This window comes from Phragmites australis, chromosome 1 (assembly GCF_958298935.1).
Source record: "Phragmites australis chromosome 1, lpPhrAust1.1, whole genome shotgun sequence".
Lineage (NCBI taxonomy): Eukaryota > Viridiplantae > Streptophyta > Magnoliopsida > Poales > Poaceae > Phragmites > Phragmites australis.
This window is the reverse complement of record NC_084921.1, coordinates 37,872,479-37,893,671: the sequence shown is the minus strand read 5'-3', so window position 1 is coordinate 37,893,671 and position 21,193 is coordinate 37,872,479. Positions and strand designations below refer to the sequence as shown.

Genomic DNA, 21,193 nt, shown 5'->3' with positions numbered 1-21,193 from the left:
GAGCCACACTAGGATTAGACTAGGATTGCCCCACCAGACCTAAGATCATAGGTGCTTGTTTTTTCCTTCCGCCTTGAGTTCTCCTCCACCCCGGCCCCGCACGCGAGCCCGTGCGCTAGCGACCCGCGTCCGCTCGTGTCCGCACGTGACGGCCGGTGCCGAAACGAAACGAAAGCCAGAGAACCAGGGAAAGCCCATCCTGGCATCCTGCGCAGCGACTGATTATTGATCTTTTTTTTTGAACCAGCGACCGATCAGTGATCACAAGCGGTGTAAAAGCGTCACAGGATATGGATATGGGTCACACGGTCCCGTGCTCGCTGCTTTGCTTTCTGTTCCGTCATCCGTCAGACCGTCACACGCGCGGGGCAGGGCACCGCAGCGCAAAAAGTAGACAACAACGCCGCGCCTCGCGCCGCGCGCGTCAAGGCCTCAACGGGGGGACCCGCGATCCACGCGCGCGGCCGTGCGCCCGGGCGAAACGGGGCCTCGACACGACGGCACGACGCCATCCCCTTCGGGTTGCTTTGGTGTCTGGACGCCGTGGCCGGGCGAGCTCCATCGATCTCCCTGTCCGTATCGACCGTGAATGGCGGGCGAGAATGGCAGAGCGCATGTGAGACGCGCGACGCTTCTGCAGATCCAGGAAGCTGCTGCTGGATTAATTCATGGATCGGGTCAAACTGCATGCTGCGCGGTCCGTATCGACCTTGCTTGCTAATTACTGGTGTGCACAATGAATTCGTTCATTACTGTGCACCTATATATCAACTACGAAACATGGTACAAGAGCGTTGCGTGGTACAGTACAGGTACTTCACTCATGAAAGTAAATTCTATAAGACATTCTTCAGAAAAACTCTTATGAGATCTTATCCATGCTATTCATCCTGTAATATAATGACTGAGCTGAAGAGTAAAGAGAAAGAGTAAACATGTATAATAATAATAATAATAATAATAATTTTTTATAATATCAAACCCTATAAAATTTACTTCACTACGTTCTTAGGCGGATGGTGACCATTTACACGCTTGACAGAGTTGGCATGATAGCCAACGCCATTACTCCATGCTAAAGTGGCTTAGCCTGGGCCAGGTGAAAACCTACAAATGGCCATCGCCACCGACCAAGAGCAACTAGGGCCGTACGTATATTGATTTGGCTTGGGGCAGGTTAAATGGGTGATATCTATACGAGTTGTCCATAGATATCTGATGATGTAAAAGGATTTTAATAAAGAAAGAGAAGAATGTATTGTTTTTTAGTAAGAAAAAGTCTGTAACACGTGAAACGAAACCAAATCTCTTACACTGTATGTATTATGGGTCAAAACTAATAGATCACGGATTATAGAAGTTGTCTATTAGTCTATATTATTATCTTTAAATGATATGAAGAATGTTATTGACAACAGCTGTGGATAACTTTGTACATGCCTTTACTGGGTGGGTCGGTCAAAGACTTGTCAAAGGCACAAAGCTTTTTAATTAGCTTCTAACCTATGGCTATATGAACCGGGCAAGATGGCAGGTAAAGCTAGCCCTCGTAATTAATCTGGTCATAGAAACTGAGCTAACTAGATCACTTGCCAAACGTAAGATCGGAACTACCCATGAGCTTGCAAGCTATGGTGCTCAGTCGGGTGTCGAGTCTAGTGTATTTGACGGCTTGTATGCCCCTGACTTTGTAAATGTTTTGGTCAGCATCGATTTAGCTGTAGTGGCCGGGTAATAGAATGAGCACTTTCCGTTAAAAAAGAAAACTAAGCTAACATGGTAATCGGAAGAAAAAAACTAATCTTACATGGCATAATGTGTTTCTTATTTCTCTTCTTTGCTACAGTTGGATTTCATCCTACTATAATATTGAGCTTGCGATACATGGCGAGGACATCCAATAAATGATTCATTTTAGCTAATACTATATAATACCTAGGGTTATTATATTTGTATTTTCTTCCATTTTAGCTAATAATATCAAAATAATTCTTTTTTGACAAAACGAGAGATCGTTATTAATGTGTAAAATAGTGAAAGGAGAATAATGTTATTTTACTTGTCATTAACTTAGTACGCTAAAGATAGTGAAACTCTTACGACGGACTTACCCTTTTCACGTGAATAGAATATTTTTATTTTCTATTCCAATGACGATAAACATTATCTAAAAAAGCCACTAACAATAAATGATAAGAACACACTGATGTTTCCCCCAAAAAAAGAACACATTGGCTGCCCCGATAATCAGCTGGCACGAAAATGTGCCATCCTATGACAGCTTACAAGTATGCATCGGGTTAGCCACTTATATATCATGACACTTGTTTGTGAGGCTAGATGGCGCAACGTACGTAGATTGCAGCCATACAACGCAGGATTGTGAACTTGATGACTAAAAAATGTGTTGCGTATGAAAGACCGTGCTCCATGCCATGCGGGCCTAGACAAGCAGAGCTCACGACAATTTCTATGTGAAGCCAGTTGCTGCACAATAATATGAACCTTTTTATATAGAGTTGTGAACCCTTTTCGGTGCACGATATACTCTAACTATGCAACTGATGTAGTCACCCATAGTCCATGACAACAATAAATATGAAGCCACATGACATATTTCAATCATGCATTATGAGGCAGACACACATCGCTCATGAAAAAAAGCAACATTAATAATAGTAAGCAAATATTTAACATTTCTGGTATACTCTAAGGACGTCGAGCATATCCTCTGTGAAATCTAAATCTATGGAAGATCAGCTCACATCTATTTTTAAGTGCCATGACCTGATTTTTAAATAATAGAAATACAATTTTTGGCCCCTAACATGACGTCAAGACATTTAGAATGTACATAGCTATTTTTTTAAAAAAGTAGTCACTTCAATTCGTATTCAAAAGGACTTGAATTTAGTGCTCTAGATGTACACTCACATCTTCAACCATGATTTGATAGCGGATAAGAATCTTAACTCGTTTAATAAGCGGCAAAATCTTATGTATAAACCAGTGTCGTGGTGCAAATGTGCAAACCACAGTTGTCAGTTGTCCAATGCACATCCCACAACACCCCATGATCCCACCACCCCTACACTGAAGCTTTTGTAGAAAACCCCCTTAGCATATTCCCCATTCTCTCCCGATCCGCGAGCTAGGGTTTCAACGTGATCTTGCTCTTCTGTGCCCTCCCCTTGGTTGCATTGCTCCTGCTTTTCGATGCCATCGCATTCTGCCTCGCCTTCTTCGTCTCACTCCTAGACCTGCACACCCTCTTCGGCTCCTTCCCGCTACCCACGGTGCCCCTCGCATGCCTCCACCTCCTCGCTGCCGTGGGGACCACGCCTCAACACTCCGACCACCCCATGCCGCCCTAGATAACTCCGGCTTGTGTCGGCCTCAGTTAGAACATCCTCAACGGATTCCCGTCAGGACCCAAAATCTCTTTACGAATGAATTTTCGTTTCCTTCAGCACTCTAACGGTTTCCCTTCACGGTTCCCGTCACGAAGAGATTCTAAAGTCATTCCCTTCAGGATGTGATTCTCTCTCATTTCCCTTCACAAATACCTTCGAAGGAAAGTTGTTGGAGATGAGAGAAAATAAAAGGAATGAGAACGGAGAGGGAAATAAAGAAGGGAACGAAATGAAGGGAATATGTTTGGGATGGTCTTAACCTCATGTTAGTTGCAGCTACTGCAGTTCCACAAGTTGATTGAAAGTGTTGGTACTGGATCTGTATCGAGTACGTTGATGCTGCTGTAGATAAACTTTTCATTCCCTTTTCTAGTAGATTTTGAACAGGTTCCAGAGTATGTTTTGAGACATTTTGGAGTTTCGCTGGGCAAATTTCTAATGTTGCTTCAGTCTTGAGGACCATTGCTGCTTACAATGAAAAAGCATGATGGTATATATAACTACAATACAAGGGCTCATTGTTGACTTTAACAGCGCAGTGGTGCAATGCAAAAGCATCTTCTCAGTACATCTAGTTCAATGTCGTCATTCCTGGATTTTGCAGCTTGGACTGTACATGTTACGGTCAATGTTCACCAAAGTGAGCTTTTCTTCATAAATTGTGGCAGAAATTTTGGTACTTCGATTGGTGTAAACTTTATGGTATTGTGGCAGAAACATCAGTTTGTAAGTTTTAGTTTCTCTTGTACAATTCATTATAAATATCATTTTGTAAACAGATTGGTAATCAATATAAATTTTGTTGTCAATTTGAGTGAGTCTGCTCATGTATAATATATGATGATTGTGTTGAATTGGTAAATCCTGAAATTATGAGCATGGTTGAACTGTCTCTGAAGTTGTGATAATCTCTGATCTGAGCCAGGTTGGTTTGCCAGAAAGGTTGAGCTCAGCATCTTCAGAGGTCAATTAGCCACCGAAGGTTAGCCTGAATTAGATCATGGTCTCACAATCACACATATTTAGTTTCCACATGCGCTCTAACTTCTTCTTCTTCTTATCAACCATTTAGAGCGGTGCCTTAAACTTTTTCTCTCCTTCACGTCGAAATCCTTCTCTTGAGCAATAGAATCGCTTCCACGTCAATTCGCCGTTCACCACTTTTATGTTGTCCAATCTGAACTAAAAACATAGCTTTATGAGAGTAATTTTTTTAAAACTTCTCAGCTGATTCTACATCAGCAAACTCCATCCCCACAACTAGCACTAAATGACTAGGCACTTCTGATACGCGTATTAATTCCTACAATAAAATACACTTATTGCAATCAGTAATCTAATGTCAATGATACAAGTGATGCACTGTGCTCATGATATTAATTGTACTTACATAGGATGGAATGATGTGCTTTTACAGAGTGGTGCACTCATCATCATTGATTGGGAAGGTTCTGGTGCTTAGATATTCAGGTCCATCGCCTAGCTGGTGTTCTATTGGCCGTGGTAAGGTTGATGTATTGCATGCATTCAACAAAGAGGAGCGGCCGGTCGTTAACATCACCGGAACACCGCAATCGAGTCTGTCATCGAAGTTCGTCCTTGATGTGACTATGCGGAACAGAGCGTCGTAGTCGCATCTAGGTCACTTGACAAGGCCGTTGCCGTCCATGGCTTCGTCATCGTGCCCATCGTCGAGCCAGTCATTGTCGCGCCCATCGGCGAGCCAGTCTTCATCGCCGTTGCGCCCATCGACGGGCTGGTCACCATCGTGTCCATCACCAAGCTAGTCCTTGTCACGCTCATCTTGCAATGTGCGCCGCGCCGCCTCGGATTGGTTCGACTCCCCGCACGCCGCTTAGAATCGAAAAAAAAATGCGACGAAACAAACCGCGCATGGGGTTTTATGCGAAAGCTACAATGTAGGCTGGCGGGATCGCGGGGTGTTGTGAAATGTGCATGAGACGGGTACCGACTATGGTTTACTAGTTTAAATCATGATGTTGGTTTGCACATAAGATTTTGCCTTAATAAGCAGGGTGATGCTTATTTACAAAATACAAACTATTATTAGCATGTTATATGCAATTAACCACTGCTAACATTTGAAATGAAAATCTTTTTTAGGTCCCTTGTGACAGAAACCTTACGCGCACACAGCACAACCAGCAACACCTCTGGACAGGACAGAGGCGAGACGCATAGACCCAGGCCCACCCACCACGGTTCCTCCGCCTCACTGCTCCTCTCCCTCCGTCCTGCAACCCCAGCGCCTACCGACGCCTCCCCACAGTTGGAGACTGGCAGTAATCTTCCCACCCGCCTCGGCGCCTCCTCCCTCCTTCCCTCGTCCGCTCTGGCTTCGCTGTTCTCCTCTCAGTCCTCTCCCGGCGAAGCGTGGCTGCCGCGACCGGCCTCCCCGCCAACTCCTCCACCAGCCGAGCACGACGCGACGCGACAGAGCTCGACGCCGCGGGATCCTCCACCCGCCGCTCCGTAGCACTGCGGCTGCCACCACAGGGCCGCTCCGCTCCTCACTCGGTCCAGCGGAGCGGAGATCCGTCCGGACGTGGACTGGTTTCTCCTTTCTGTTGGTAAGTGTTCCTCGCTTGCCTGGTGGGTTGCCCTGCTCCGAGAGTTGGCTCTGCTCTGAATTCGGATCCAAATCTCTCGTTCTCGCCGATCGGTTAGTTGTGAATTTGTGTGCCGCGTGGTGCGATGCTAGTCCAATCCATCCACTTAGGTTCGGTTAGGTTCGTCGTCTTCTTCAGCGTGCGAGATCGACATTAGTTGACACCATGGTTCTAGTTCTAGGTACCCAATTTAGCTTCGGGTGCAGTTTATTTTTCCAGAAATTTTGCGTGTTCGACTGAACCCGCATGCTCCACGCAAGTCTGCCCCTGGCTCTGGGTGCATCCGCCCTGATTCTGCCCATTTTGTCCAGAAATAGCTGCCGAAGCGAATTTGCTGACGGCTGAGATGTATTTTCAGTGTTCTACTCCATTGCATAGTAGTTTATGGAAATCTGGACGGTACCATCGTTAATGTATGTCATGTCGAGGTGCTCAGGCACCATGAGCGTTCTGTTTGTTTGTTGGAGGTTTTACTGTGGTGCTCAATTCAGGTAAACATGAGGCTGGATCTAGATCACACAGTGTATGGTGTTATGCGCTCATTGTGCATGGTCCACAGATAGTTCCCTGTTAAAGATGCCTTAAATTGATCACATGTTTTGACTACATGAACAGTCCCACTGCTCTTAAAATGTATTAGGATAATAGTGACTGCTGGAATTGTAGACCATATCTGGTTGCAAGTCTGCTATTTTTGCTCTGGAATTTTGCGGTGAGCCTGAAGAGGCCACATGACAAAATTTCATGTGATTACATTTCAAGTTGGGTGCCTTTTCTGGTTCTAATTGACATCAGGATGCATGCAAGCTGATAAAGAAAGCATGTGATCACTTCTATGTACTTGCTGACCCTTCTTTGTAGACCACTAATGAGCTCTGATCAACAACAAAAGTTACTCTCTCACCTGGGTGCTCACGCAGTTCACATGTTCTCATGCTTTTTAGTTAGATGTTACCATCAAGTGGCTTGTTAATTTTGAGAAAAAAATTTAACAAGTAGTCCTGAGGTTTGCTAGTATTATTTTACTTTCAAAAAGATTGTCAGGCTGTTATGTTTTTTTATCGAAACTAGTGAACAGATTTGGAATTTGCATTATGCCAATCCAGAACTGCATATAAATTATTTTTTTAGTTTTATTGCGAAATTTCCTATAAATTTGTTAGTACTATAAAGAGGATGGAAGGTTATCTACACAAAGTGTGAGTTACAACAAAAGCTTTTTATTGTACAAAACCTCCTTAGGAGAAATTTGTCAGAGTTGTTTCTGATTTCCTGAGATTTATATTAACACCTCCCTTTTGCACAGATATGAACCAAATTGATCAGTGGTCCTATTGAGCACAAAGTTGTCATATGGTACCCATGGTTTGGGATTGAGGAACTTCATTATCTGAGAAATGGATGAAACACCAACTAGTTCTGGGCTATCTGAAGCTAGCTCATGCGAACCTAGTTGGTGGCCGCCAGACTTTTTGGAAAAAGTAGAGTCTGTTTCCATATCAAGAAAACAGGAAGTTAGGTCCTTGCCCTGGAAGGCTTCTCAATTACTGTGGTCAACAGGAACTTATTCAGGGTTAATCCCAAATGGTTTCTATTCAATCATCCCGGTGAGGATTACTCTCTAGATTAATATCTTTTGTTCTTCTGGAGACATTTTAAAAACCACACTAGATTAATCTGTACCCATGATAGGGATTTACAGCTAAATGTCTGCAAAATCACGTAAAACACTTCTGTTTATCAGTGTCTTTATTCAATGGTAAATCAAGTTTTTACATATGGACTAAGAAAGAGAAGTAATAGAATTTAGACATTAGATTCTACAATAATGTTTTGTTATTTCTCTTTACATTATGATTAAGACAATGATTTAGTGAAAGTTTTTTCTTTGTTTTATTTTTTTACGAACTTGGTATTTTCATCGTGCTACGGTTATGTTGTTGACCTGTGGTCAATTCATACAGGATAAAAAGCTGAAGGAGATTTTCCCAACAATACCACCACTAGATGACCTTCAAACCCTTGAAGCAGATGGGCTTAAGGCAGACATAATTATCGTAGACACTGAGAGGGATAAGAAGGTTTTCATGTTGAAGCAGCTTAGTGCTGCACTTGTCAAGGGCTTGAACTCTAGCCCGGCTTTAGTGATAAAGAAAATAGCAGGTTTGGTAAGTTTTTAGAAAGTATAAATTGAGTACAATTTTCTGTCTTCCATGTGAAATTCCTTATTAGGAGCTCAGTTTCATAATCATCAATGAATGTTATTATCATATCATCTTTGGGTACTTTTGATTCCTACAGGACATTTAGTGCTGGTTTGTGTTTAATCTTTTCCATTGGCAAATTTTGGGCGCCACTATATTAATAAATCCAATCCTTGCATCAACCGCATCAAGGGCATCCTTACTGAAATTATTTTAATGTTAACAAGTATTAGCTTGTAGCCTTGTAACTTGATTCATGTGTGACACTTAGCTTATTATTCCCATAAAAGGTTTTTGACTGCTTCAAGCGACAAAATCCTGATGCGAGTCTAGCAAGAGGTTCAACCGAAGATACTCATTTCTTTGGAAATAGAGGACCACAACTTCTAGGGCAGATAAGGCATGGGTCATGCCGACCTCGAGCTATTCTTTTTAAGGTTCTTGCAGATGCCGTTGGCCTTGAGAGTAAACTTGTAGTGGTATGTTTACAGTTTTGTCCCCTTTCCATTTTTTTATTTGCATATTTCATATGCTTCATTGCACATATGCTATCGTATGTTATTTGTAACAAAACCTAAGTTCAAAAATACTTAAAACATATTTTTCATAGGGTCTACCTGATGATGGTGCTGTTGGATTTGTGGACTCGTACAAGCATATGTCTGTGGTAGTTTCACTGAACTCTATGGAGCTTCTAGTTGATCTTATGCGATTTCCAGGCCAGCTGATTCCTTTTTCAGCTAAGGCTATCTTTATATCGCATATCTCGGCTGCGGGTGAGAGTGACTCAGCTGAAAATGACTCTTGTGATTCTCCCCTTGAGCCCAATAGCCCTCTTTATGGACTATCTGATAAAGTTGAAGCTGAAGGGTATGTTTATGTATTAAATTTCTCCTCTTAGTTATGTGATCCAGAGCCTCGCTATGTTTTCCCATACTGTGTAATATGTCCATGTTTGTTCATTCGGATATTTAGTTACTTGTTGTAGAAAACATTGCATGTAACTCTGCTGGTTCTTTGTGATATTTAGTTGGCATATCGAGTGTTTCACACATTTTATTATCTTTGTAAAGAAAAAAAAGTTAAACACGGTTGAACTCTATCTTCAACCTTCAAACAAATAGGACTTAGGATTATTCAAGACACAATATTGGTTATACTGAAGGGTGACTGTCTTCTTGGTTTGCTTTGTTGGGTAGGCTAGTAGTGTCTCTAGTACAAAATTTTTTAGGGGCAATTCTAAAGCAAAAAGTGCGAGAAGATGAGACAACATTAATCTAAAACAAAAAATGCGAGAAGATGAGACAACATTAATCTAAAACAAAAAATGTGAGAAGGTGAGACAACATTAAGAATTATTTTAGCATATATTTTGTAATAAAAGTGCTTAGGTGGCTGGTAGGAGCATTATTGAAGTGAATGTTCACATTGACAGCAATAAAAGCTGAGATATGTTACTGCCATGAATGGAACTGTATAAAATATATGAGCATGTTAAATGGCGAGTTATACGAGGCAGTGTCAACCATGGATATTTGAATTCGTATATTTGTTGTCGCAAGAAGTTGGGGTAGGCTAGAGATGAAGCCCAGCATGCCAGTAACATATATCAGATAACTTCCTGTCAGCTGTATTTGTTCATACCATTCATCTCAACTTGCAATCCATTAACTTTAGATAGAGTTTTGATTGTAAGCAAGATAAAAACATTCTGTCTCTATCTCAGTGCAGAATTGAATCTTCATCAAATCTATCTGGACGATCATTGCGTAATATGATGTTGAAATCAAGAACATTTTCAGAGGGGAAATTGAGGTAGCACCTAAATGATGATTTCACAGCTAGTTTATTGAAAAGTTTGTTTTATAATTGGAAATAATATTAATTGGATGAAATATTATGCAATTATATGGTACTTGTGTCAATATTTTGGACTTTCTTTTTCATTGCATTTGCTAAGAAGTTGTCGGTTCTTTAAACCAGCACGTCATGTAGTGAACCAAACATAGCAAATGCCTTTTGGAGGCGCAGCCAACGGAGTGGAGTTGCCGAGGAACCCCGTGGTGCTAGTTCAAGGTATTCGCTCAACTGTAGCCATTAATTTCTTTAGTTCATATCTCTATCTTTAGTATTGTTGTTTATATTAATTTTTGGTTGATCTTCAAGTGTAATTATATGCCTTCGTGGAAAGTCATCATTATATTATCAAAACCTATCACCAGTACTCCCTCCAGTAAGGAAAACTGTTGGTGTTTTAGAAGGTGTGCCATCATACTATTTGAACTTTGACCTATGGTATACTCGCAGGTGTTATGGTTGGTCATATCAAAATGGTATTTTCGATTTGTCTCATAATATATTAATATTACAATTTTGTTTGGTTTTAAATATATATTGCAGTATAAATTGCTTGTCAAAGTTGTCATATTGCAATACAAATCGCTGGTCAAAGTTGTGTTTTGGAGACCATCTCCATGTCTAGAAGGACGGAAACACCACCTTTCTGTGACTCGAGGGAGTATTATGGAGTCAATTGTGGTTGTTTTGTGATTACAGTTTGCATGTTTTTCTCTGTTTACCATATGACATGTTTTAGTCTAGTAGAGAGTGGTGACTTACATGATACAAATTATGAAATCTGTCATTTGTTTCATTGTCTTGAACCCAGAGGTACCAGTGTTCTCATGAGATTTTTTTTTTTTTTTTTTCATTTTGGTTTCCCTGGTGTAGTCCCGAGCATCCATTGATGAGAGCAAGGGGAAGATCTATACTTGGTGGTGAGAAGCAATCATTTCAAGAATACACAGAAAGTGGAGTTGCATCAAGGTTTGCCAATTGTGTTTTTTTGGGAAGGGGGGGAGGGGGTTCAAGTTTTACACTTGTGATTATTTTTTGTTGTCACTAATATGTTGTTTTAATTAGTCAGCTTGGCAGCGTAGTGTCATAAGTTCCAATCATTGGCTCCTTCAATCTTTTTATTTTCGTTTCATTCCCTAGCTAGTGGCAACCATATGATTTTGTATATATCTAGGAAGCAGATACTAGCTTTGTGGAGTCTTGACTCTTGGCTGACTTATTTTGTGGGTTCTTCAAATGGAAATTTCAATTTTGAAACTGGAACTCTACCATTGTTCTAAGCTCCTATGGCTCTCGACCACAGGTGGTGTCTGGTTTTCTACCAAGTACATGATGGTGGGTTTTTGTGGTGTTGGAAAGCCAAATTAGTTTGCCTTTTTTATTTCATTTTTTTTCTCTAATACACAGGAGAGTTGCGTATCATTGCATTAAGAAAGAAAGGTTATAGAATACAACACACCCACACATACCCCTCTTAACGAGTTACAGACGCGCCACAAACATTACAAAACGACCAAGAAACTCACTAGCACAAGGATTAACCCGCAGCTAGCTGAACCAGACCTCTAGCCCCGGCCAGACTCCATAGATGAGTTTCTTCACCGGCTAGACATAAGACCCGTTGAACATTCGGCGTTGCACCATTGAATCTGATGGAAGTACGGAATGCATTAGTCATATTTCTTGCTAGCAATAATTTAAGAAACTCATATAACCCAATTAGTAGTTTATATGAAAAAATCTGGCATATTTAAAATGAGCATGTAAATTAATGTTTGAATTGCTCTAGGTGTGCAGCGTGTTTTATATTTTCTAGCAATTAGAAGACAGAATCTGTGTAAACTAATAGCTTCACAAGTGTAAAAGTACTTGGTTTTCAATGGATAGTGTAATAAAGTTTGAGCCATCTTGACTACATTTAGAATCATTCTTCAGGTTTCAATCAAGCACACTATTTAAGAACCATCAAGAGATATTGATACATAACATATTCAAAAGGACGGTTTTGGTCTGTTTCTTTCATCTTTTTCTAAACTATTACTGGCATTTAACATATGGATGAGTAAGCCTTTTTCCTGATATGTAAGAATGTTTCATGTTATAGAGAATACGTGAAACCTCCAATATCACCTATATAGCCAATCAAATGATATTTGATTACTTGAGTAATTCAACTTCTGAGCACAGTTTGCAGTGAAAATGTCCATGAAATGATTTGGTTTTGTTTTATGACTTGACCTGTTACTGAGGTGTATACTATTTTTTGCTCTCATCTAGCTTAGTTTTTTCCTTTGCAAAACTTTTCATACAACAGCAGCACTAGCAGCAGCAACTACAACAACAAAGCCTTTCATAAATGTGATATCCGTTTTTGAACAAACCATTTTATGCACTTGTAGATCAGATGGCCTCAGTGGCAGTTCAACACCTAACACTCGAAGAATAAGAGGAAGAAGCATTAGCATCACACCCGAGATTGGAGATGACATTGTGAGGTAATTATAATTTGAACTATCGGATGAGAGTGGAGATGGCTTATTTTTCAAAAAACTACTTAGGTGTGCATGTTGCTTTCACTCAAAGTACACCAATGGCCACAGCATGTTTTGCTCATGACTGTGCTTAGATGCTAGATATCCTCATTGGTCATCATGCTAGGTTTGGTTTATTTTATACAGAGACATGTAGACAGGTTAGTTCCTTATTAACATGAGTTATTTATTGTTTTAATCTTAAAACTCTTTAACAGGGCAGTTCGGGCTATGAACGAAACACTAAAGCAAAATCGCCTCCAAAGGGATCATGTCGAAGATTCATGCTCATATGTTACGGAGGACCAGAGCAATGTGAATTACTGCCCAACTAAGGTACATTCCTACATGTTAAAATTGTTTTCATCTTCTTCATATTTGTCCTTTATATCTTGTGCATGTAATTGTTCTTTGCATTTCATCAGCTTGGGCTCACTATTTTATTTTCATTCTTAGGATGATGCATCTCGGAGAGTTCTTGCTACCAACAATGGCTCAAGAAACCGAACTGGTTCTACTCAGAAGGCCATGTCATTACCTACGTCTCCTCATGAATATAGGGGTCAAATTACCCAAAAAAGTGATGATGATTTTATAAGTAAAGAGAACTTGGCATTGGCGTGGAACAAAGTTTTTCAGAGCTCCTCATTTTTTAATAAACCTTTATTGCCTTTTGAAGAATGGAACATAGATTTCTCCGAGATAACAATTGGCACACGGGTTGGAATAGGCAAGTTATCTTGAACTTCCTCAGAGGGTTTTACTGAAGTCTACTATATACTTGTAGCGTAAATACTTGTTGAATGCACCTCTCAGATTCTTGTATATCTAAGTTTGTGTTTGTCACTCTGCTGTGAAAAGTGTTTTACTGCTTTTATTACGCTCCGCTCTCTTTTCAATATGCTCTTACAATCAACAGAAAGTAAAGACACCATACAGCCTTACATTAGAATGTCCCTACTCATAAACTTTTACCAAACACCTCTGAAAAACGGATCAAATGAATTCAATCTCTCCTAAGCTATGTCTAGATATTCTCATTTATCTCTTTACTTTTTACCCCATAGAAGCTGTTTACTTGACAAAAAAATTAATTATTTTAAACCAGTTATAAATATGATACTTCAAAGCTGTACAGTTATTTATTTTCAGAGAATTTCATGATTTCCTGCAATAGGCTCAAGTATAGCCATCTGTCAAAGATGTCAACAAATTCCAACCTTCACGTTGGCTGCGAAAGTACAATATCTGTCCATACCTCCTTTCCAGATCGAGGGTCACATTTTACATTGATTGGAGCTTACTCATCACTGATAGAGAAGCAATACAACTATAGGAGTAGGCATGCAAGTGGGGATGGGTATAAATATGCATAGTTGCATGCATCCCTTTTCATATTGCATTCTTCTGCTTTCATTATGGAAATGACCCTATTCTTTTTTTTTCCTGGTTTTCTTTTGCAATTTTTTGGTCCTGATTAAAGCCTAAGGAGCTAACCTTTGTCGAAATGCTTCATCAGGATTCTTCGGAGAGGTTTTCCGTGGTATATGGAATGGAACTGATGTTGCCATCAAAGTGTTTCTAGAACAGGATCTGACAACTGAGAACATGGAAGATTTTTGCAATGAGATATACATCCTGAGGTACCAGAAGTACTCTTGATTTATTTCTATTGACAACTTTTTTTTCATTAAATTTACACTAAATTTGGTAACTTTATTCTTTCCTTTCAGCCGGCTACGACACCCAAATGGTAATCATTCAAGTTGACTGATGTGAACTAAAGTTCCAGAATACAATTCTCAACAGCTCAAAACTAGATATCAACTGCCATGTCTCCTAAGTAAAAAGATGGCTTTCTGACCAAATTTTTGTATTCTGTCCTGTAGTTATATTGTTTCTTGGTGCATGCATTACACCTCCACACTTGTCAATGGTAACCGAATATATGGAAATGGGATCACTGTACTATCTCATCCATATGAGTGGTCAGAAAAAGAAGCTCAGTTGGCGTAGGAGGTTAAAAATTGTACGAGATATATGCAGGTTAGATCTTCTTTCGTTATGTAAACAACTGTTACTCTATATATTTCTGCTGGCTGTTTTTAAATATTCTGGACCTTTAAAGAAAATATTATGTTTGATACAATTCAATTTTGCCGCTTACACTTTAATCTTGTTCAGTCCTTTTATCATTAATTGCTTATATGAAAGAATTATCTTGTTCATTTAAAAGGGGTTTGATGTGCATACACCGCATGAAGATAGTTCACAGGGATCTGAAAAGTGCAAACTGTCTGGTGAATAAGCATTGGACTGTCAAGATATGTGACTTTGGTCTTTCTCGAGTGATGACTGGGAGTCCTATGACTGATAACTTCTCTGCTGGCACCCCCGAATGGATGGCCCCTGAGCTTATAAGGAATGAACCTTTCACAGAGAAATGCGATATATTCAGCCTTGGCGTTATCATGTGGGAGCTGTGCACATTGAGTCGCCCATGGGATGGCATCTCCCCAGTTCAAGTAAGCATTCATTCACCCTTTTGTTGAAACTGTTGCAGCATGAATGTATTTCCCTAAGTTGTATATTGACTGAAGCATACGGTGTGTGCTGATCTCTACCTGAATGCACAGTGTGTGCTGATCTCTACCTGAATGCACAGTGTGTGCTGATCTCTACCTGAATGCACAGTGTGTGCTGATCTCTACCTGAATGCACAGTGTATTCTGATCTCTACCTGAATTGGTTGTTAATCCTCTGAGGCAGCTCGACGCCTCAAGCCACTAAGTGTGCATTGTGATGCATTTTTCTTGATGTCATTGTGATTAGGGCTGTTCCCAATTATGCCAAACCGAAAAACTGTCCTAAAAAGGCCGAACCGTACCGGTCAACTCGGCTTAACCGGTATATGGTTTTTGGTATGGTAGGCAGAAATCTTGGATTTTGTTGCATCAGTTTGTTCGAGATTTACCGACTGGAAACTGATTATACTGAGTGTCGGAGTATTGAGTAAGGGAGCATCCTGACTAACAGGCTTCACGGGGGTATGGCATCCGGTGGGGGGGTATTCCCTGAACCCTGGCCCATCGCGCGACCAACCCCTGTCTCGCACGATCAGTGCGAGGCTTGCGCGACCAGTCTCCTTGCAATTTAATGTGATCCCACGACCAGCCCTTGCAGGCCGCGAGGCGTCCAGACCTAACCTGTCTAAGTCGCATTTATTGATATCCACTCAAGTATTTTCCTTCCCAAAGCTTCTGCAGCGAACAAAGTCGTGGTCGGCGTAGATGGGCAGTGCCCTGTCCCGTAGCATTAATTGCTATAGAGTGGGGTGTTGCAGACACTTAGCACCACGCTCAGATGGGATAAGGTCTGCAGAATGACCAGGCAAGTGGATGAGTTTGCAGGTGGACTCACGGAAGGCTGGGACGGAACGGCTTGGTAGACGAGCTTGCGGCGCACGACGAGGGGACAGGCAGGGCTACCGAGATAAGGTAAGAGTGGAGGCGTCTAAGAGGATGGGATGGGCCCTGTAGTACCACCGGCGCAAGGTGCGGCGCGCACGCTCCGCGTGATGATGGCCTGAGAAAAGTACATCTAGCTAGGTATGGGTCAACGGAAAAGAGCCCACTTGTAAGTTCTCCTTCTCTTGTATATAAAGAGGAGAACGGGTCTAGCAAAAGTGGACTCATCTGTAAACAGTTCACAAACACTGATAACAAAATACACTGGACGTAGGATTATTATCCTTCGGGAGGTCTGAACCTGGATAACCACTGCGTTCTTGAGTTCATCACAAACACACGCACACCGCGAACGTTGTTCACGCGTCCATTGACCGGTACATCTTGGAATCATTGTTTGGGATTAACCCATGACAGTTGGTGTGCCAGGTAAGGGGTGTATTTCTGCGTTTCGGTAAGTATTGGAGATTAGATTGGGCTACCCATGGCCGGATCCACGGCAACCACTGAGTCCCGTTCCGAGGACCTCGGTCACCGGGAGGTGTTCGTCATGGAGTACGACCCAGATGAGCCCGGTGTGCTTCAGGTATGGGGCATCGAATCGGAGTCTGAAGGCTCCGAGACTCAATGGGAAGTTTGCATGACAGTTCATGCATCAGGGGGTAGCGGAGGCTCCCTTGTTCCGGGTGCTGGCAATGATCCCCAGGCCACACGCCCAGAGGTGAACCAGACTGGCGTCGGACACGGGGACGCTCTGGTACAGCCCCAACCACCACAACATCGGACGCTCTGGCACAGCCCCAACCACCACAACATTGCCCGAAGGAGCCACCGCAGAGGACACGATCCTTGGTGGTGTCGTCACCAAGGCCGTCACGTCACACAAATGCCAGGGGCTCCCCCCTCGCGATATCTCACTTCGCGCTCGACATCTCAACTATGAGGCCATGACGCCTGCACAGAATCTGCAGACCATGCGAATGCTTCTTAGCCACCCATCGGTAATAGTACCGGAGGGTTCACATGTAGCGCTATCGTTGCGTGACCTCGCCCTCCTTGTTGAGACCGCCCGACACCAAACTGCGATGGCAAACACCACGTCCGTCGCTAGGATTGGTGAAGGTAGCGATCGCCAAGAATCACTGCAGACCCCATGGCAGGAAAGATCTTGTCCTCCCTCAGTAACAGGGAGTGCTCGGAGACCCTCGCCATGTCGGGATAGCCAACCCTCTGACCCGTGCGACTCTCTGCGCCAACACGACCTCTGCGACATGATCCAGAGCAAGGTGGCCACCCAAAGGTAGGAGGACCGCGTTTGGCGAGAGCAGAAAAAGGGCAAGTAGTCCTAACACGCCTCCCCGGCATAGGGAGGCGTCAGATTCATCTATCCCTTCCCTAGGACCGCGTGATCGTTGTCTCCTCTAGCACGCGCTGTCGCTCATCAGCAGGTAACTCCCCATTACAGAATGGGGTGCAACGTCTTATCAGCTCAGTTATGAGAGGTGCGTTAGCCAGACAAGTTTCGGTCAGTCATAGCCGAAAAGTACGATGGCTCGACCAACCCCGATGAGTTTCTACAGATCTACACCAGCATGGTGCAGGCCGTGGGAGGCCACTGGAAAGTCATGGCTAACTACTTCTCGACCGTCTTGACGGGTTCAGCCCGACTGTGGCTTATGAACCTCCCCCGCGAGTCGGTTTGCTCAGGATCTGTATGACCAGTTTGTCGCCAACTTCCAGGGGAGCTATGCCCGACCCAAGGTCGAGGATGACCTGTATCAAGTCAGGTAGCGACAAGGTGAGCCGTTGCAAGACTTCAACCAACGCTTCACTGAGCGGCGAAACATCATTCTAAGGATCACGAGTGAATCCGTGGTCATAGCATTCAAGAGAGGGGTCAGAGACTAAAAGATTGTCGAGAAGCTGGCCACCAAGGAAATCCGGAGCACTACCGAGCTCTTCGAGTTCGCAGACAAGTGCGCACAGGCTATCGAGGCCCGAGACCGTCAAATTGACGGTCAGGTCACGGTCGAACTCCGACTAGCCCGCCTCCTCCAAAGGGGTCGAACAGAAGGAGAAAAAGAAGAATAAACGTAAGGCCTTTGCCAAATCCTCTAAAATCATCAACCTTCCCGACGAAGAATGGGAGGAGGATGTCATGATCCACAAGAAGAGTTGCCTTCTTGCCTTGCAAAAAGCATCGATGTGTGGCCGGTTGGGTAAACTACTTTTATAGCCTGATCGGCCATTGATTCACGCCTAGGGTGAAAGGCGGAGCCACTGCAGGAAATGTCCCCGATCCTATCATTTACTACCCAGGGGGCTCATGGCCGATTCCAGATCGAAACCGTGCATGTGCGGCTGCGTTTGAGCACCAATATCTTAGTTTTATATACACACCTCATCATGACACCTCACTCTCGGAAGTACTGAGGGATCTCAACCGGTGCGGCATCTGAACCGCTCAAAATCCAAGGGGGGCACGCATGGGGAACCGAAAGCCCCTCAGGTCCGGTGGCAATCAATGTTTCTCTCTTTACCTTTCTCAGGACGCTTAACCTTCCCACGTGATGTGAGGTTCAGAGTCAAACTCTAAAAGCTAACAGAGTCGACGATCACTCTGGGTGGACTATGTTCCCTCGAGACCCAAGTGGTGCAACTAGATCTGACTACGACCACAGGGAAACTTGGGGGCTACTGTCTGAGTATTGAGTAAGGGGATATCCTGGCTAACAGGCCCTACGAGGGTATGACGTCCGGCGGGGGATATTCCTTGAACCATGGCCCATTGTGCGACCAACCCCTGGCTTGCACGACCAGCGCGAGGCTTGTGTGATCAACCTCCTTGCAATTTAATGTGATTCCGTGACTAGCCCTTGTTGGTCGCGAGGCATCCAAACCTAACATGTCTAAGTCGCATTTATTGATATATACTTAAGTGTTTTTCTTCCTGAGGCCCTTTCTCCAGTGAACAAAGTCGTGGCTGGCGCGGTCCGTCCCGTAGCATTAATTGCTACAGAGTGGGGTGTTGCGGACCGACTTAGCACCACGTGCAGATGGGATAGGGTCTGCAGAACGACTAGACAAGTGGACGAGTTTGTAGGCGGACTCACGGAAGGCTGGGACGGAACGGCTTGGCAGATGAGCTTGCGGTGCACGGCGAGGGGACAGACAGGGCTACCGAGATAAGGTAAGAGTGGAGGCGTCTAAGAGGATGGGACGGGCCTTGCAGTACCATTGGCGCAAGGTGCGGCGCGCACACTTCGTGTGATGATGGCATGAGAAAAGTACATCTAGCAAGGTATGGGTCAACGGAAAAAGGCTCTCTTGTAAGTTCTCCTTATCTTGTATATAAAGAGGAGAACGGATCTAGCAAAAAGGGATTTATCTGTAATCAGTTCACAAACACTGATAACAAAATATAGGATGTAGAGCTATTATTCTTCGGGAGGCCTGAATCTTGATAATCCATGTGTTCTTGGGTTCATCACAAACACACGCGCACCGCAAACGTTGTTCACGCGTCAATCGACCAGTATACCCTGGAATCATTGCCAGAGATTAACCTGCGACGCTGAGCAAACTGAACTAGTGGCAGCGTTCACGACTTGGGTGTTGAGCACTGCAGCCCATCTCTCATATGTGTTGGGCGAAGCACGTGTCATGCTTGCTCGTGTGCACGGCTGAATTGCAAATGGCCCAAGCGACCTCACTTAACAGCGGTTAACGCGGCTGGTTGGCACTTTGTTCTTCTTAAGCAGTGTAAGCTGATCCTTGGAAAAAAACAGCAAGCTAATCAATCTACTTATTTGTGTTCAATGTGCACTGTTGTAGCTGTGTATAGTTCATATTCTCTTGCAGCTAGCAGAAGGTTGTTCTATAGTTTCTTTTAGCTACCCGTGATTTTAATTTGTAACCGTGTTAAAAAATTGACATGTAGTTCAACAATTCACGTCAACTTTGGTAAATATGGTATAAACCGATACTCCACCGAAATATTTTGGTATTAACCAATCCCAAACCGTATATTTTAAAAACATTGTATTTACCATACTAGCGACACCGTGTTTACCACAACACCGTATTTAGCAAACCGAAATTACTAAACAACTGAATGAACAGCCCTACTTGTGATTACATATGCTAATGGGCGAACCTGTTGACTGACATAGATTGTGCAATTGTAGGTGGTGTACGCGGTTGCTAATCAAGGGTCACGTCTGGAGATCCCTGAAGGACCTCTTGGCAAGTTAATTGCAGGTAATGTGGTTTACTATATAAGCTAGATAAATTTGAGGTTTTCCTGTGATTTCAGTGGAGATCAGAAAGATCAATTAGAAGTCTTAACTCACGTTGAGTTGGTTTGCTTCTATCCTGCTCTTTATTTGCAGCTTAGCAACTATTGCTTTTTGTTTGCTGCAGATTGCTGGGCAGAACCCGATAATCGGCCGAGCTGCCAGGAGATCCTAACCCGCTTGCTGGACTGCGAATATGCTGTCAGCTGAAATGAGGGCAGCTCTGCTGACGTGGCTTGCTAGTTGCCACCCAATTTCTGCAAACGTGGAGACGTTTCTTGTATAAAACCTGTAAAAATGAGCCTGTTGATTCCGCGAACCGGCGAGGTTACACATATTGAAATCTTATATTGCTACTGTATGACGGTGACCCTTTCTCCCAAAATGTAAAAAAAAAATGTTTTCCGTTTATAGAGGAACATGTTGGGCCAAGAAATGTGCCTTGAATCGCAGGGCAAAGCTAGTAGTTGCTGTCCACGGATCAACCATATGGTTGTTTCGAAGAATGTAATTCGAGTGCTCTGGTGAAAATGACCACCAGTGGAGACCTTTTTTCGATGCGATCCGTGTGACGTCTGATCATCTGTTTACCTGTGCTTTTCTGAAAAAAATACTCATATCTGATTATCTGTGTTGGGTGGCTTTCAGCATTGGTCTGAATGTTGCGCCCGACTCGGCAGCAAAACGGGTGACTATACTGGACAAAGCAACATTGTTCTAAGGTCGCAGCTCGTTAATCCCAATTGCTAGGCAACTCCGGCTCACGTTAAATCCTCAAACGCTGGTGTGTTTGGCG

At 43.1% G+C, this 21,193-nt stretch overlaps 1 protein-coding gene across 1 annotated transcript; it reads left to right on the top strand.

Moving 5' to 3' along the window:
* Positions 1-5,603: 5,603 nt before the first annotated feature.
* LOC133917869 (serine/threonine-protein kinase EDR1-like) lies at positions 5,604-20,955 on the top strand. The gene is made up of 17 exons (XM_062361701.1): positions 5,604-6,004; positions 7,350-7,650; positions 8,008-8,211; positions 8,538-8,726; positions 8,858-9,117; positions 9,979-10,062; positions 10,231-10,323; positions 10,978-11,073; positions 12,504-12,599; positions 12,854-12,971; positions 13,092-13,365; positions 14,155-14,278; positions 14,369-14,388; positions 14,525-14,681; positions 14,872-15,160; positions 20,290-20,362; positions 20,525-20,955. Exons 2-17 carry the CDS (start codon positions 7,441-7,443, stop codon positions 20,605-20,607), a joined length of 2,370 nt encoding a protein of 789 aa, XP_062217685.1. The 5' UTR covers positions 5,604-6,004; positions 7,350-7,440; the 3' UTR covers positions 20,608-20,955.
* Positions 20,956-21,193: the final 238 nt, after the last annotated feature.